Source organism: Miscanthus floridulus, chromosome 1, assembly GCF_019320115.1.
Source record: "Miscanthus floridulus cultivar M001 chromosome 1, ASM1932011v1, whole genome shotgun sequence".
NCBI lineage: Eukaryota > Viridiplantae > Streptophyta > Magnoliopsida > Poales > Poaceae > Miscanthus > Miscanthus floridulus.
The window spans coordinates 190,384,599-190,403,071 of NC_089580.1; the positions used below are offsets into that span (position 1 = coordinate 190,384,599).

Here is an 18,473-nt window from a genome sequence, read left to right on the forward strand (position 1 = left end):
AAGTATCATACAAGAGCTATATATCAACGACGTGTTTGGTACTGCTCCACAAAAAATCTGGAGTTCGTGGAGCACCTCTTTAGGTGCTCTTACAACTCCATATTTTTTACTCGAACAGAGTGCGTCGAGCTAAACCTGTTTGACTAAAAAATGTGGAGCAAAGTTGAAAACGTGGAGCGGAGCAGTCCCCAACAGCCCCAAAATTGATAGCCATTGGCACAAGGACTTTGGCTCCGGCGTTCAACAAGGCTCTGTTCATCTAGAGCATCGGTTGCATCGAGGAAATCCACTGGAGGAAAAAAATATGGAAGAATCTGGATAGAATATTATGTATTTTTTATTTTAGTTTTTTCATGTATAATTGGGAATGTACTGTGCCGAGTTTTAATATAATCTGGAAAAAGTCAAGAAGGGAAACATTAGGACAAATTTATGGTAAAAATATAATATACAAATAATACCTGCCCAGATTTTCCTCCATGGTAAAAAAGAATTTCTGTTATTTTTCAGTTGGTTAGGAAAACATAGCGCTAATCATAAGCTGTTGTTTGCATTTTGCTGCACTTTTCTCCAAAAGAGGCTGCGGGCTGCAAAAATAAATAGAAAACAAAGGGAAAGGATAGGCTCTCATCCAAGGCATTGGTTGCCCCTTGAATGACTCAGATGTACTACTGCTTAAGTTGCGGTAGAAGTTACAACTGCACGGGATCTTGGTCCGCCAACTGCCAGCGTTCCTATCATACTACAATCATGAATTTATTCGTGATTTGCCCTGCTCGTTTGGCTGATAAGTCATGGCTGGAAGTACTGTTAGCTGATTTGTTGTGAGAGAAAAATAATATTCGTTGGCTAAAAAAGTATGGCTGAACGCGTTGGCAAAGGTTTTCGTCGTATTAATTTGCCGGATACGCATACGGAATATGTGTATTCGAGTAGGCAGGCGTGCAAGAGTGTGGTGGACACCTGTGACCGTGTACGTAGCAGACTTTACAGTTCAGACTTTCAGAGTTTCGGTTCCAATGGCACTAGACTTTTGTACCTTCCTTTTCTTTCATACATGTCACAATAATTTGTATGCAGCTGTTGTTGGTTGAGAACAAAATATGCTGCACTACAAACAAAACTATATGTTCTACCTGATGCAATCATATAGACATCAGACATCACAGGTACAGTTTTTTTTTTTATCAAATCACAGGTACAGTTTTGATAAGTAGCGATATACACACACAAAAAAAGGATTTTTGAACAAGAGTTGGCAGCTGTGCAATGAACCGGTACAAACAAAATTGGCTGGTTGATCAACTGAAGCTGCGTCTCAACTCTCAACCAGTTGGGTAGTTAGGAAAAGTTTGGATTGGTTACTACAAGCAACATTCTTTTGTGCAGAAAACTGCTTTGGTTGGTACCACTCCAATGATAAACTGCTGATGCTGATTATGATGCCTCCTCTTCCAAAAGCAGCAGCAGCAGCACTTAGCCACCTAGGAAACAGCAGCAGCCCTGTGTTTGGGCCTCAACTAGTAGCCCAGTTGTGAGTTGTGACTACCTGATCTTTGAAACATTGATCATTTGGGCTAGTCGTTGTTTTTTGCTTGCAACTTGCAAGTGCTAATATAGGTGTGAAATGCACACGGGTGACAATGACAGGTAGGGCGCCTTTTTTTTACTGATGCTGTCAATGATTGACCAAGTAGAGCATGGAAGCTTTATAAAAAAAAAAAAAAGTAGAGCATGGAAGCACTTGGTTGATTGAGCACGTAGCGGCCACAAGCACCATCGACCGAGAACGGCAATCAGTTCAATTCACAGAAAAAATACAGTTTAGAAAAAAAATCTATTGTTTCAAACAGTCTAAGTGGTAAAGAATCTTGCAGAATAAAATTCTACTATATAATTATTTATTTTTTATTATTATTAAGAAAAAAAATCAATTGGGGTACAAATAACAAAATGGCATAAATCTGAAGATTACCAACGAAACAAGCAAGCGTTAGTGTATCTCTGACATCTCTTCTATCTTGAATTAGTAGGTAGCGTGCCCGTACGTTGCTACGGGACAACTAAATTTTTTATACTAAAAACACACGGATCGCACGATAAGATAATAATACTGTTAAATTAAATACCGACGTTAAAGTGACATTTAATTCAAAAAGCAAAGTTCGTGAAATTAACACAATCACGGAGAGCGCGGCGTCGCAGGCTCACAAACTCTACTGTATAGACTTTTTCGTGGTATGACTAAGATAATATTTTATATCGGCAGAAAGAATTCTCCGATATCTATTTCTTTTATGCGCCAATAAATCCATGAATAAATTCCGCAGCATCTCCATATAATTCTGTACACATAGGTTCGAGTATATATGTAAATATTAGTGCCTATCACATGGATAATACTGTGTGTCTTAAAAAATCTCTCATAAAATTTTAAAATAAAGTATGTTATACTCACTGTATAAATATGTGTGGTTTTAGGACTATTCCACACAGACATATATTGTAGAATAAGGTATCTACTTGAGTGTCTGTTCTAAGATGTTGAATTAGGTGTTGTAATTCCTAATTTCGACATATTTTTCAGGTCAAGGTAACCAATGATGACACTTTTCTTAGTGGTGCATAATTTTATGGTGCACCTTTTGACTATCTGAGTAAGAACAAGTTAGCACTACAAAGGCTCAGAAAAGCTACTGAGAAGGCCAAGGTTGAGTTTTCCTCCACTATGCAGACTAAACCCTATGTCCCTGTTTATCATTGCCGATGCTTTTGATGCAAAGCAATTCAACATTACTATGATCAGATATAAGTTTGAGCCTCTTGTGAGCAATCTCATAGAGGGACTCTCATCCTTTATATGATCTGCCTCAAGGATATTGGCAGGACGATGGGCCCATGTTAAAATGTCGCACCAAAAAGTATCCACGTTTTGTCCACGATTTATTCCCCATGAATACATGCGGGTACTATGATAACACTAACTACACCAAATGAAAAATTAGAGAGAATTTGCATTGCCTCCAGAAGAATTTATTTATTAAGTTCTTTAGACTCTACATGTAGTTTTGAAATACCTGTTTGCATGTCATAACTCGTATCCTAATTCAAAATTTTGTAGTTTAATTAAAATATGAGGAAATGATTCAAAATGAACAAACCCAAGGGCAATTTCAGCAAGAAACAGCAAGCGAGGGCGATAGAACACGTGAGCGTGAAACCAAATGAAAGGAGGAAAAAAACTGTCCCTTTTGCAAATGCAAAGAGGAGAAGTAATTAAATGTATGCAAATTTGACAAGGTTCTCAGAAATGCAAAGAGATTCATTTTGTCTTAATTCTCTTTCCTTCTGTGTTAATTCTCTTTCCTTTTGCTCGTTGTCATGTATGCTGGTGCATGCAAACATGCCATGTGTATATGGATAGCACAATAATTTTCAACTTCCTATTTTGTCGTGATTCCTCTATCACATGACAGGTAATATTCAATCAAGGAGAATCGCACCAAAGGACGCAGCATGCGGGGATGTCGTAGGATCGCAGGCGTGGACAGACGGACGAACCAAAACAAATGTCGCACCAAAAAATATCTATACTTTGTTCTTTTTAGTTGTAGAAGATTTTAAACACGACGAGGATAATTTGACTTGGCCAATACATAATCGGATAGCTGGTGTCCGGTGTATACACAAAAAGGATGCTATTGCCTAGAAGGAACAACCCCATTGTTTTCCTCTCGTCAGTCCCACAATAATGCCGGGACGTTTCAATTTCTCTGCAATTTCTTTGTCAGGTAGTCGACAGGTGGATCACCAGATAGTGAGAACGAAATGGTCAAGAGTTCTGAGTTGGTGGACGTCATGTTCAGAGTTTCAGACAGTAGCCGATGCATATAATATTGTGTACAGCTTGTGAGCAAACTTACAACGCCCCCTCTATGTACATGTACTCCATTTTTTAACACCGAATTGAGTGAAAATGACGAGAACCGAACTCCAACCTCCTAAATTCTAATTGTGTTGCGTTTTTAACGACGTCTTGTTGTAAATGGCAAAGAATTCAGAAACCAAGGAGAAACAGAGTTAAAGAAGCTGATGAGCAAACTTCACAAGGACCAAGTAGGCAAGTACTGCTATCCAAAGAACTGAAAGGCCGTCAGAAATGGCTATCAGCCATGTGTTTATACTTCACTTCAGTATTTCCAACAGTATCATTGTAAGAGACGTCCATCAATATGCACGTTAGCATAAGACGAAGAAGAACGAAACAAAAAAAAAAAAAGAATTCTGATGAAAGAAACGCGGACGACGGAGCCGCTGCATCCAAGGAGAAGGAGTTGGGCTCGGGCATGCCGGAGCCGGAGCAGAGGATCAATCAATCACGCGTCCTGGGCGTAGAAGTCGATGATCTCCTTGAGGTCGAGGTGCAGGATCTGGGAGACGGACCGGGCGTCGCAGGCGAGCCAGAGGATGTGCTCGAAGAGGATGGCGTCGACGTCGACGAACATGGCGCCGCCCCCGCGCTCCTCCTTGCGCGCCACCGTCTCCAGGAGCAGCCGGAACGGGTAGGAGTCGAGCACGAGGCGGTCCACCGCGAACGCCCGCCGCTCCTTCCCGACCACGACCGTCACCGTGGCCGGCGACGGCGGGGCCCCCGCCGCGTCGTCGTCGGCTACCGCGGCGTCGAGGGAGCGGTAGCCGATGCGGGGCGGAGAGGCGGACGGCCACCGGAGGAAGACGCAGCAGCCGGCCATGGCGACGGCGCCTTTCTGCTGCTCCTCGGGATGGTTTCCGCGTGGCGTGGCAGCTGAAATGTTTCTTGGGTCTCTTCTGGGTGGGTGTGCAAATGCAGAAAGGATTGGATGGAGCGAACTCGTTTATATGAGACGGCGGGGAGGTTGAACGAACCGTTGGGGAGATTTTACAGAACAGGACCTAGTATCTACGGTAGTCACCCAATGTATGTATGTGCACGAGTGGTTTAGTTGTACTCGCTCTGTCCAGGAGAGAATGTAATTATGGCACAATGTCATGGTTTAGTATTCTAAGTTCGATTAATTATAGATAAAAAATATTAATATTTATGATATTAAATAAGTATTATTAGATTGATTACGAAATATATTTTTATAATAAATTATTCTAGAGCCGTAAATGTGAACAGTATTCACAGTAAATTTGGTCAAACGTGAACCACTTTTGTTGGCACGCAATCCGTAGTTGCATTCTTTCGTGGACGGAGGAAGTAACTTGTAACTATCTGATTCTCGGAAAGTAGAGGGTTTATATGAAAAGTGCTACCTCCGTTGGATGCTAGCTTTGTCTTGGGATAGCCGTTGGGTACTGGTTGGACCTGGCCATGCTGATTGCTGAGCAAGAGATCGTGGAAAAGGACAGGCCGCGGCGTATTTCCTGAACGGGACCACGTCTCCGTGTCTGCCACTCCGTTCCGCTGTCTCGCTCCCTGGTGCTGGGGGCTTGGGGCTTGCCCGTCTCCGTCTGACTTGGCCCGTCGGCTCGTGCCCTCATCGAGTGTGTGTGTGTCTCACACTCTCTCTCACGTGTACTAACAATTTGTACGCTACCTGACTCATCTCCATGACTCCATCGGCTGCTTGGCCGTAGAAAAGCACCGCCCGGCCATTAGCGTGTGCGACGCCGAGACAGACAGAGACGTGCGCTCCGCTCGGTTCCATCCACGCGGCTTGTTGGGTGGCGGCGCGCGCGCCACCGAGTGGCCGAACCGTGGTGACGACTGCGCCTGACACGGCGCGGAAGCGGCCGCTGCGGCTGTGGACCTGTGGTGGCGCCGTACGCGGTGCTAGTGCCGCGCGGGGAACACGTCGTGGTGGGCAACGGTCCAGCCCAACGGAAGTTTCGCGCGCGCCGCCCGGATCACTGTCCGTCTCCTTACCGTGCTTGCAGGCAGCAGCAGGAGCCATCACCAACTCTGACTCTCTATGCGTGTGTTCCTCTGAGAGTACGGGCGCAGCTGACGGATCAGTCCCTTTCCGTTGCTGTGTACTGTTTCTTCGTAAGGCTAACGCCCAAGCAGATGGCCAGCAGGCAGCAGATTTGTTTTTGGGAACTAGTATACTTTTCTCTAAGGTGATTGCAACTTGTTTCTTTAGATTTTGTTTCATAGCTCCTTTTTCACTAGTGAAATGATTTTTTTAGCTTTACGAGCAGCTCTATCAATAGAGCTAAAACTGTGTTTAATGAACGGTTGGACAAAACAACCCTACGTATAGAGCTCTTTAAAAACATGCTCTTATAGAATCGTACAAAGGAGCCCACAAAAGCGTGTTGAAGCATGAAAAAAACAACTATTTCCAGCTTCATCCCATGCCAATCTAACATGTTCTAAGGAGCTTCACATGTCAAGCTGTTTCAAAAATACGTACCTGTTTGACAAAAAAAGCTTTAAACAGCTCATGAAGTTGCTGGAAAAGTTGCGCCAGAGCCTTAGTCAACGCCGGCCCTCAACGCACTGCAAAGGACTTCGCATTGGAACACAACAACAATCTGGACCCCCGGGCCCCGGCCCCTCCATAAAAAGGGAAAAGTTTGGAGCCCTGGATTCCATGGGCCACAAAATCCACTAGTTGTCTCGAGGCGCACCGCCCCATGCCAAGGCAAGGAAAAAAGTCATTTTTGGCTCCTTAGACCCGCCCTGGCCCCTCCATAAAAAATGAAACATCAGAGCCCTGGATTCCATGGGCCACAAAATCCACCGGCTGTCTTGAGCGCACTATCCATGCCACAACAAGGAAATAGTCATTTTTGCCTCTTTAGACCGAATTTGGGACATGAGATTTTTTTGTGTTCATGCATTATTTCAATAAATTGTTGTGCAAATCCTACAAATTTCTTGCTTTCAAATAGGCCCTTAAATTGTGCTTGTAGTCTAGATCTTCTTCTCAAATTCCAAAATCATACAATCACTTCAACTTTCAAAAATCTGTTTAAACACCTCCCTACCCCCGTTAGAAGTGATTTTAATGTGCTTTTGTTATTTTCAGTTAAAAAAATTATGGCAAACATCATACTAGATTTTTAAACCACAAAATATATCTCTAAGCTTATTTTTTTTAGAAAAACAATTGAGATAAATTTGGACATAATAATTCCAAAAAAATAGGCATAGCTCGTAAATATTCCAAAAAGCTTCAAGAATTATATTTATCTCCATAAATACGATAAAATATCCACAAAAAATTGGAAAATTCTAAAACCAGAGTATTTAATATCTGAATGCGTTAACAAGTATGAATGAATTCAAAAGCAATGCATGTGGCATTCATGTTTGCATGCCATGTTTTTGTTGTGAAAAAAATTAAAACAAATTTATACATTGATTATAATGTTTTAGAAAAAAATTTAGAGATAAATATAATTTCCAAAAGATATATTTTCATAATTTACACTTTTTTATTTTGGATGTCACGCCTCAATCTATTTCTAGGATTTTCTTCAAATTTTAAAAAATTAGAGATATTTTTCGTTGTTCAAAAATCTTATGAACTGATTTATTTATTTATTTAACGGAGGTAAATTTTGCTTTTATAAAGCATTATGAAGTGTTTATCGGTACTTTGACTTAAAATGATAAAATCACCAGCCTTAAGGATAAAATCACAATTTATCGATAACATAATTGGTAAAAAAACATAGTTATTTTTTTGGGAACTTAAAAAAATTAGTTGCGAGAGTTTTTTTAAGGATAAATTGATTCTAAGAGTTTTTTTAGAAACACCACACTCTTTATTGATTGAGTTGGGGTCATATACGAAATACAAATGTCCTCGGGCGGAGCAAGCGTTACAAAAGAGATGAACAACCTCGTCGGAGGGCTGCCTCCAACACGGCTCCACCATCCTTGGGCTTTGGCCCAATTAATCTTGTCCTACGTGGGCCTCCATGCATACATGGCTCTCTATCACGGTAGCGCTCATAGCAGTGAGGACCGTAGGAGTACTGGAGGAGGAAGGAGGTTCCGGACGGACGAGGATGACGGCAGAAAGCTCTGATAATCAGTCATCACAATGGCAGCATCCTCCTCCCTGGGCTCTGCCAAAGCCCTAGCGTGCTCCCACGCCTCCCTCCTCGCGCCTCAAACCCAAAGAACAGGTACCTCCTCTCCTCGCGCGTTCTTTCTCGTAGGATTCTCTCTCCCATAGCGGCCATACGCATCGCAGGTCCTTCAATCCGGTCCGTGTCTCGCGAGTCGCGACTCCGTTCCGGGCATTTCAGTCTCTGCCCCCTCGATAATCCGTGTTCCGTCACTTTGCTGATGGTTTCTGCACTGCAATGCCTAGTACTATCTACTGAATATGAGCTGGGATTTTGATTCTCGTGTCGTGATGCAGTGGTCGCGTCAGCTCCGTCGCACCGCACTTCCGTCAGGATGCGCGCTTCTGCTGATGCGCCGGCGGAGCCGAAGAAGACCGTCTGGGTGTGGACGGAGAGCCGGCAGGTGATGACGGCGGCCGTGGAGAGGGGGTGGAGCACTTTCCTCTTCGGATCCAAAGATCTCGGCAAGGATTGGTCATGTCAGAACTCAGAACAATGCTTCCCTTTATTTCACGCCGATTGTATTACGTGAACCTTTGCTGGTTCAGATAAACGTTGAGATAGCTTGAATCCCTGATTCAAATGTTACAATTTACAAATCCCAAAGGCCGATGCAGACTAATTTCACATAGAAAAGAAGAGTGAAAACATGTCTGGTGTCATGCTGGAAGGAACATGCAAACTTCTTAGATTCTGCTAATTTCATGACTCATTGGTATTCTCATTTGATTTTTCAGCAACTGCTCGCATCAATCCTCTCTTCATTGATGGCCCGGAGATTTTCAATGGGGAAAACCAAAAGGTTGCTGTAATTTCACAAGTCTCTTCGCCCAGTGAACTTGACCTTGTACAACCAGACAATGCCGAAGCCGAGAACATTGTCATAGACTTTCGAGGTGGTTGGCAGGTTAGACAACTGAACATTGCAGCATAAGCACCCACTCTTAAATCTTAATGGTCCCCTGTTCCATAGTAAGGAAGTTACTTCAAAGTTCTAATAAATTATTCGAGATCGCTTACATGATGTTTGAATTTTCATAGTGACTTGAGATTGATTATCACATCACTACACTCTAGTTTTCTTTTTTATATTTCATCAAAGGTTTATAATGACTAATGAGTGTGTCTGTGTGTACATATATTCTTGTTTGACCAAGGGCTTCTGAACATGACTGCATAAACCTACCTTCTGACCAGCAGCTTCTGAAATGGTATTTTATTTATGCATTTCATAGGTTATACCGGCAGAAAATATAGTTGCTGCATTCCAAGGATGTAAAGGAACTGTATTGGCTGTTTCAACAAACTCAACTGAGGCACAAGTTTTTCTTGAGGTAATTATCCAGAGATTTCAACATATGACACCATCTCGTGCATATAATGCTGGTAGGTATATTGTTGTGGCCCTGTTCGTTTCGCTGAAATTTGGCTTATGCTGAAATGCTGTGAGAGGAAAACACTGTTCGTTCGCTGAAAAGTACTGCTGAAATGCTGATGCTTATGTTGCATGAGGTCGTTTCATGTTCCGACACTCATTTTGTAGGCCTTGGAGCAAGGGCTTGATGGAGTTGTACTTAAAGTAGATGAGATGGATGATATCATTAAGCTCAAGGTATTTATCACAACTCCTTTCAAAGTCCTTTGTGCTTAACTACTAAACCCCTGCTAGTATATGACGGTCCTGTAGTATTGAACACCATTGTTGTACTATATTTATATGTAAGTGTACAAGAGCCTACTTCTTCCTACTGCTTATTGTTTATCTGATTGTACAATTCACCAGACATTTGTTTTCCTTCCCCTTTTAATGACCCAGGATTATTTTGACAGAAGGAACGAGGCAAAGAGTCAATTACCATTGACAAAGGCTACTGTATCAAAGGTTGAGGTTGTTGGTATGGGTGATCGTGTTTGTGTGGATCTTTGCAGTATCATGCGACCTGGCGAAGGCCTTCTGGTTTGTGTATATCTCTCACCTCTTCACTGTTGCTACACATAGAAAAAATGTTATAAAACTATTAAAATATCTCACCACGTTGGACCAGTTCAATGCACCCTCATGGATTTACCTTTCTGCGTTACTACCTCTGTATCAACACATGGCATTTTCTTTGTTACTATTATCAACACAAGCATACAATTCTGCCTCTAAAGTCTTATGACATCCTATTTTTAGGTTGGATCCTATGCAAGAGGAATGTTTCTTGTTCATTCTGAATGCTTGGAGAGTAACTACATTGCAAGCAGGCCTTTCAGAGTCAATGCAGTAAGTTTAAAACAAAATGGATGGCCGTATGTATTTAGTGTATTGCAACAGACCTAGACCTACAAGAGTGCAATTCGCCACTTTTAGGGTCCTGTACATGCATATGTCACCGTTCCTGGTGGCAAGACAAGCTACCTCTCAGAGTTGGGGTCAGGAAAGGAAGTCATCGTGGTCGATCAAAATGGGCTATGGCGTACTGCAATTGTGGGTCGTGTGAAGATTGAATCAAGGCCTCTCATCCTTGTAGAAGCAAAGGTACATAGAAAGGGTGTTCTTTGCTGTAAGTGTTATGTGTTTATCCATATACATGTCCATTTGATGGCCCGATTGGTTTCCTGCAGGATAACTCTGGAGATGACACGTATAGCATTTTTCTACAAAATGCAGAAACAGTTGCACTTATCACCCCCGACACAGGTAAACCCATTATGTTCAAATTCAAAATTGTTGGACCATAAATGCTCACTATCGCTCCAATGCTTGCATAGCTTACCAAGTCAACATTGAGTCTCCTTTCAATCAGCTTATTCGTGACCTATCGTCTGATGCATGCAGGATCAAGTGGAAGAACCGCTATTCCTGTGACTTCGCTAAAAGTCGGTGATGAAGTTTTGGTGAGGAAACAGGGCGGCGCCCGTCACACTGGGATAGAGATTCAGGAGTTTATTGTTGAGAAATGAAAATAGATACGCTGAATGAACCTGTTACCTCAGGTAGAGATTCAGGAGTTTATTGTTGAGAAATGAAAATAGAAACGCTAAATGCACCTGTTACCTCATTACCTGCTACCAACTTTCACGTCATTTTGAACAAAAAATGATGTATGGTTGCAACATTCATCTATTCTGCTATTGATAGCCGTGCAACTCAATTGTGAAATTCCTTTGCAGCAAACAAAGAGATGCCAGGTAGGGGAATTTCAGAAGAGTCACGACACAGGCCAATAATGAGTACCCATTGAACCAGGCCAGATAACTTATCATGGGTTGACATGGTCATATTCCCGTGTCATACACGATCTCCAAAACATGAGTAGAAGCAAAAGATACAACACTGCTCAGTGCTCACTGCTTGAACCCACAAATATACAACCTACAGGGGCGTGGCCCCTCTAAGTCCACTTCTAGTGCACTTGTGCAGTGCGATATCCTGCCAATGGGGATGCTGCTGCTGCTGCTGTTCCAAGCGAGCGCCGTGGTGAAGGTTGAACTCTCATTGGCGATTTTGGGGTGGTGCTCATTGGTGATTTTGGGGCAGTGTGTGAAGCTTTCCGTATGTCGACTAATGGTGATGGTGAACCATATTTGGCATCTTGTAGCTGTTCCAGCTCTTCCAACACCTGCGACATAGGAGGCCGCAGCTTGGCATCACCGCAAATGCATTGCAAGGCAATGCTTGCAATGGCATTTGCGCCTTTTTTTGGATACTGTCCTCCCAGCTTTGTGTCCATGATACGGTATAGTCTGCGCTTGTCGCCCAAGTGAGGTCTGGCCCAGTCAACTAGGTTCTGCTCAAAGCCTGGTTTTGATTTATCTAGGGCCCTTCTTCCAGTGAGCAATTCAAGCAACACCACCCCAAAGCTATAGACATCTGCCTTTGCAGAGAGGCGGCCTGCAAAGATTCAAGCAACATAAAACTAAATAGATCCAGAAATAGCACTGTATATTACCTAAATCCAAGAGTAATATGCCACATGTTGCCACTATTACGAACAAAGTTGACTGGACTAATCTTGTTGACTGGAGTCTGGAGCATTCACTATATGAGGACTAATCTGATGTATCATAGCGTTTAAGGAATTGAAGCACAAAATTGAACAAGTGCAATTGGCTCCAACTTAATTGAGATAAAAAAAGAAATATAAATACACTTATTTGATGGCAGGACCCCACAATAATTTCTTTTAGCTTAAACAAACACCCCTTTGTTATACCCCAGTATCACCTAAGGTGCTTTAGGTAGAAAATAAAACAATTAAGTGTCTTTAGCTATTGCAGTCCTAGGACCTATTATTGACATCACCCTTTAGAAGCTGAAGCCACATACCAGAATAATGCACAACACTACCCCAATATTTCATAATTATGCGAGGAAAAAAATATCTAACCTGTTGCAATGTACTCTGGAGCTGCATATCCATGAGTACCCATGACTTGTGTGGATACATGGGTTTTATCCCCAGTTGGACCGGCTTTTGCCAAGCCAAAATCTGAAAGTTTGGCGTTGAATTCCTGCATTGAAACAAGGACAAAGCACAAGATAAAGGACCATTCAACAGGACAGACATGGTCGGCAATCAGAGTTAGATGTCTTGAATTCCTAATTAAGCTTACTGAATCGAGCAGAATATTTGATGCCTTGAAATCGCGATATATGACTTGGTTTTCAGCATCATGTAAAAATGACAAGCCCCTAGCGGCTCCAATAGCAACTTTGAGCCTTATTGCCCATGACAAAGGATCAGCGCCTCCTAAACAGTAGAAATATTGCATTGTTAAAGGGAATGACCAAGAAAGTTATAACTGGGACTTCACAAAGCAGAGCCATAGAGATGAAACACATACTTCTAAACAGATGGTTCTCCAAACTTCCCTTGGGCATAAATTCATACACCAGAAGCCGGTTATCACCATCTGAGCAATAGCCAATGAGCTTAACAAGATTCTTGTGGTGAAGTTGGCCAAGGTAATCAACCTCTGTCTGCAGCAGCAAAAAAGTAAGAACAATCACGATTGATGAACAATGACAAATGTTCTAGGAGTAGGGAAAATGTAGAAGAGCTCCGAACCTACCAGCCATTCCTTGTGTCCTTGAAAACCTTCTGGTTTAAGCTTCTTCACAGCAACTACCATACCACTCCCTGGCCTTGAAGGAGCAAGCGTGTGTTCATCAATCCAACCTTTGTAGACATGCCCAAACCCTCCTTCCCCAAGAAGACTGTCCGGTCGGAAGTTCTTGGTTGCATTTTTCAGATCATTGAACGTGAATGCCTTCAAATTAGAAGATGACAAGATTTCACCTTCTGTCCGAGTAGTAGGAAGCTCACTTCGATCTCTCATTGATGGAAGAGTCAAAGTTGAACGAGTTGAGTTGCTCTTAATTGTGGACGGGACTGATGACAAACTTGTCTTGCTGGTCACTTTTGATGGGTCTGATCTCTCAACAAGAAGCAAAGGAAAAATACGAATGAGAAAAACTTGATATCAATTATGAAGGTGTCATACTCATGAATTCTGGTACCAAAATATCGACAATTAAGTAAGTTATCTGGTATTGTAAACTCATTAGGCTATCAATTTGAGAGTAAACGTGTTCCAGGCTGATGACAAGTGGAAGTACTTCCCTATCTGGTGCTCTACCAAATTTGTGAACCTACTGCAATACAAAGGAGTAAAAATATGTCACAGAATTCCTACTGGATTCATAATAACCTCTCTTCCGTTTGCTAACATGAAATCAAAGTAATATAAAGCCTAATGTACCGATTTGCAAATGATGCCTGTGAAAGTGTTCCGACTGTTGCCTTTAAACCCTATGTCCCTATCCCTGTCTTATCCGACAGAAGTAACAAAGAGGAACAAACGTAGAAAGGAAGGTGCTAATTAACTGCTAAGAACAAAAACTCTAGACCAAAATAGGTAATAGAACCGGACAAATATAGAGCGAAATATAAAGCGAAATAACTCTAGAGAGAGAAGCAGGGCACTCACAGGCAGCATTGTTCATGCTGTGATCCACCCGCGCCGTGGTGTCGATGCAATTCCCCATCTTTACTCTCTACCAATTCACCCACCGCCCATGCACTGTGCACCCAAACAAGAAACTCTGTAGCCTCAAGATCCCCAGCTAGATAAGCTCAATCTTCCGTTTACATGACAGAACCGAGCAGGAAAAGATGGCCTCCCTTGGCTCGCAGCGCGAGAAGGCCAGTAACGCAAGGAATCAAGAGGAAGAGAGACTTCAAGTGTGCCCAAAAGTCCAATCTTTGCAAGGCCTGGATGGAGCTCAGCCTTTAATTCGGGAGGAAACCAGCAAGGTCGGTAGCCAGAGAGCCAAGAAACCAGCGTGCAAGAAGCAACCTGTCTAGTCTACCCCCGGCACCTCAAAAGTCAATCAAAATCTCGACGCCCAACCAGGTCAGCTTCTCCTCTGACCAACCGTGCGCCCCTAGCAAGAATCCAAGCTGCTGCTTTTTTTGCTGGTGGAAGAACCCCGCCCAGTGACCCACTCACTCCTGACGGGAAGGGAAGAAACCCTGTTGCCAGAACGGCGTCCCCGAGCCGCAGTAGGTGTCTGAGCTCACACCTCGAGTCAACTCGAGGCCGCCGCCAAACCAGCCCTCACCGAGAACCGCACGGCCGGGGAGGTCGAGTCGGGGTGCGACCGGATCGCTTGACTTGGTGCTGGCTGGCTGGAGGGAGGCAGAGCAAGCAAGCAAAGCGGCGGACGGACGGACGGAAGCAGCCAGCCCGCCACCGGCCGAGCTCAGGCGGTGAGGTGTGGAAGCTGCGAAAGGGAAGCGGTGGCTTCTTTGGCTTTTCCCTCCCTCTTGTGCGCTGCACGCTGCGCTCTGGGCGGGCGTGGAGATTTACGTATATACCCTTGAGAACAACCGGTTGATTTACCGGTTGTTATCAACCGTGCGATGCGTTCCTATTCGTGCGTTCGCTTGGCTTCAGCGTTGAGCAAACAATCATGCAGGTGCCTACGTCCCTGCCTGGTACATAAATGTGAGCACGGAACACCCTACGATAATCTCTCCTCTCTCAGCTCCTTGTGTGGATTTTGTTTTTTAATTTATGAAGAATTTATGAATAATTTGATATATATTTCTCTATGTCTGGAATTCATAGAAATAATTTGTAAATCTTTTTGAAAAAATTGATATATATTTGTGTTATTCTCAAATTACATCACTCTTTTCAATAAATTACACCGAAGAAATCATTGTAAATATAGTAATAAGGCAGTGTAAATATAGCTATAAGACAATGTAAGTGTATGAGAAAAATTTAGTTGATAAGAGGGACTAAAAAAATCTGTTGTTGACTAACATTTTCTTGAGAAAAAGGATTGTTGTGCATATGCCCTTTCGGCAATACGGAGTAGCGGTGGATTGCAGTTGCACTGCTTAAAGGCCTGTTTGCTTGGTATCCGTCGGCTGAAGTTGTTTTGTTGTGAGAGAAAAATACTGTAGATTCTCGCTCATAAGTTCAAGCGAACATGGCCGAGTAGATATTGGATAAAAATTGTGTGGTTTTGGACTCAAGTCATGCTCAAACCCAAATTGTTTTTTTTCTCCAAAACGACGTGGATGCTCACATTGCTTATCATTCGACAATAGTGGATACACCCATGAAAATTTGGCATATGGAGACCCCTTTAAAGATAACAACGATTTATGTGGTATATAAAGAAAGAGGTATCTAAAAAAAGAGTCATCTTAACAAAAGACAATCTAGCTAAAAGGAGTTGACAAGATAGCAAAATTTGCTACAAGTTGAAATATATTAATCATTTATTCTTTTAATGTTATTATGCTAATAATTTTTTCTGGCGTGCCACTTATCTAGTTCAAGGTATTCGTCCACTGATCAATTTTGAAGATTTAATTCAAAAATTTGTCAAAACAATTTAGACGGAAACAAAACTTACGGTTACTAATAAGTATTACACAGTCATTTGTTGGTTAATATGGTTCACTTGGAATGATTCGGTTTGTAACAAACCAAGTCCGAAAAAAGATTTCTTGGATGTCATATTCAAAACAACACATTGGCTACAATTATGACTTGGTTGCAGCGTATTGAGGACCAAATGGAGCCTATGATTTACGCGGGTCACCGACTAGATTGATTTTTAATATAAAACTCTTGGGTGTGCAAGACACTTTTGTATAATTATATTGTATTGAGTGTGGACTGATGCCTCTCCAAAGCCAGAGGCTCCGTTCCATTATTGAAAAAAAAAAGTTACTGGAAAGAATCATTAACATTCATTCTTTGAAGAGACGATTTAACTAATGGAGCTGCAATCAGATTGCACCCAAATTGTAAATGACTAGAAAAAAAACATAATGGGGTAATAACCAGTTTTTCTGGGTAACACGTGAGAAGAGTCTTTTTACCTTTCATCACAAGGGAATCGTTTTGCTTGTGTATCGGGAAAAAGGTCTCCCGCACGTGCTGCAAGCCTGCAAGACGAGTTGAGAAAAACCACACACGTACGCATGATGGTCAGATTATTCCCGGCTGATGATGCTGGGTTTCATTTCACCTTTGAGGCCTTGGGAAAATCAACCTTATCGTTTCACTTTTTTTAATACTAAATACTACCAGGACGCCATCAAAAGCGAGCCTGAGTGAGAATCTCAACTTGTCATTTTCCTTGTCTGTCCCCACTCCCGCCTTGTCCGTTCACCACTTGCAGCTACGATGATGCCCTTCATCTGTCCATCTCCCTTGTCCCGGATGCTGGATGCATGCATCGTTCCGTTTTCTTTTTCAGGCGAGCAGAGCTTAGCACCACATAAACGTGCCTAAATTCCAAACATATGAGCTGCAGATGAGACTACTTGTTGGAGCAGCTGCCAAGTGCACATCGAGCTTCTCAAGCTGTTGGATGTGTTCCGTTCGCTGGGCTTATAAACCATACTTTTTCAGTTAATAAATAGTATTTTCTTTCACAATAAATCAGCTAACCGTACTTTCAGTCACGGCTTATCAGTTAAACGAACAGGGCAAAGACCTGAACATCTGCTGTTTCCTTGTGCAATCACTCCCACTCGGCAACTCCAATAATCTGCTGTCCACCCACCTAGCAGCGTTAAGCTTAAGCATCATCGTACACATATTATATGCAATGCCGCTCCTAGGATTTTAAGGGTCCTCTAGCGATCTCATCGTAACGGTCCCTCTTAACTATGTATAAAATCTTATAATATATATGCACTAATTTTACTTGTAAAACGAAAGCAAATTCAATTACATAATTTTAATTTAACATGTCTGATAATTATCGAGGAACAATATAGATTAAGCAATATATTTGTAGATGTATGATAATTATCGAGAAACAATGTAGATTAAAAAAACAATATATTCGTTTTATTTTCTCACCCATGACAAATGTTTCTTAGGTAACATTCTAAAATTCTAACACCTAAATTAGAAGAAAAATATGACTATATGGGTACAACGTCCTAGAAGTCTGGAATACTACATAAATAATTAATTTGGATTAAAAATAAAAAGAAAAAAAAATACCTTGGGCCTAAACAACTGATCGGTGATCGCAATTCGTAAGAAGCCAAGAATCAAGATGTCGTCATCGTGGCGCCCTGCCTGGTCGTCGTCCTCGTGCGCCGTGTCTGTGTCTCCGGTAGTCTAGCTGTTCGTGGCGGCGCGGCTCGCCAGCTCCGCGTGTGTAAGGGCTACGTCGCGAACTCACGATCAGAGTGTGTTGTCTCTTTGCCTCCTCTCTACCCAAGGGCCGTGGGAAAAAGGAAATTAGGAAAGAAATGTCGATGTTGTCTTTTTTGGTCGCCTGACCAGTTCTATGTCTCTCTTCTCATTAGTTTGCTAATGCCTAATGAACTATAGGACCTGAGGATTTGTATACTTGGACTTAGGCCCCTCCTCCTCTTAGGCCCTCGACCATCGCACCTAGTGCCCTACCCCTAGGGCCAACACTGATTATATGCTCAGATATGAATGAAGTGCAGTGTGGAGAGTACTCACCACATTCCCTTACCAAATGTAAGTAATATATATTACTCTCTCCGTTCCATTTTATTTGGCGCAAGTTATAATGGTCCAGTCTCCTAGATTACACTTTGATCATTTATTTCTTTATATTATATTATTTATTCTTATAAACTTATAATCATTGGATAGTATAATTCCTTACAAATTTAATTATATAAAGCTTGTATTATAATAGTTAAAAATTATTAATCTAATTATTGATCAAAGTTTTTAAAGCGATAGACCGACAATGACATACAGTCAATACACCATCACATAAAGAGATGGCCGTACTAGTAATTAATCTAGAAGGATTGTCAATGCGTTTACAATTGAATCACGCCGAAGACATGTAGCATTTTGTCTATGCATGACTATCGAGGGCATGTTCG

The 18,473-nt window shown here is 42.2% G+C and overlaps 3 protein-coding genes and 1 long non-coding RNA gene across 5 annotated transcripts; 1 reads left to right on the plus strand and 3 right to left on the minus strand.

Annotated features, from left to right (window-relative positions):
• Nucleotides 1-4,128: 4,128 nt before the first annotated feature.
• LOC136506594 (uncharacterized) lies at nucleotides 4,129-4,839 on the minus strand. Its single transcript, XM_066501510.1, has one exon. The coding sequence runs from the start codon at nucleotides 4,749-4,751 to the stop codon at nucleotides 4,377-4,379; it is 375 nt and encodes a 124-aa protein (XP_066357607.1). The 5' UTR covers nucleotides 4,752-4,839; the 3' UTR covers nucleotides 4,129-4,376.
• Nucleotides 4,840-7,786: 2,947 nt separating this feature from the next.
• On the plus strand, nucleotides 7,787-11,177 carry LOC136551915 (uncharacterized). 2 transcript variants are annotated; one of them, XM_066543448.1, is made up of 10 exons: nucleotides 7,787-8,127; nucleotides 8,367-8,549; nucleotides 8,808-8,977; nucleotides 9,306-9,404; nucleotides 9,614-9,682; nucleotides 9,887-10,033; nucleotides 10,247-10,336; nucleotides 10,424-10,591; nucleotides 10,678-10,753; nucleotides 10,892-11,177. In XM_066543448.1, exons 1-10 carry the CDS (start codon nucleotides 8,043-8,045, stop codon nucleotides 11,014-11,016), a joined length of 1,212 nt encoding a protein of 403 aa, XP_066399545.1. In that variant the 5' UTR covers nucleotides 7,787-8,042; the 3' UTR covers nucleotides 11,017-11,177. The 2 variants fall into 2 exon arrangements, with proteins under 2 accessions (XP_066399545.1, XP_066399550.1); XM_066543453.1 differs by having other exon boundaries at nucleotides 9,887-10,027.
• LOC136551930 (uncharacterized) lies at nucleotides 8,904-10,969 on the minus strand. Its single transcript, XR_010782702.1, has 3 exons — nucleotides 10,830-10,969; nucleotides 9,927-10,059; nucleotides 8,904-9,032 (listed from the first exon to the last, which is right to left on the minus strand). It is a non-coding gene; the product is annotated as an uncharacterized lncRNA (long non-coding RNA).
• A 141-nt stretch (nucleotides 11,178-11,318) lies between the features above and the next one.
• On the minus strand, nucleotides 11,319-14,898 carry LOC136551905 (probable serine/threonine-protein kinase PBL3). The gene is made up of 6 exons (XM_066543438.1): nucleotides 14,047-14,898; nucleotides 13,129-13,487; nucleotides 12,901-13,036; nucleotides 12,670-12,806; nucleotides 12,444-12,567; nucleotides 11,319-11,947 (listed from the first exon to the last, which is right to left on the minus strand). The coding sequence occupies exons 1-6, from the start codon at nucleotides 14,102-14,104 to the stop codon at nucleotides 11,460-11,462; spliced, it is 1,302 nt and encodes a 433-aa protein (XP_066399535.1). The 5' UTR covers nucleotides 14,105-14,898; the 3' UTR covers nucleotides 11,319-11,459.
• Nucleotides 14,899-18,473: the final 3,575 nt, after the last annotated feature.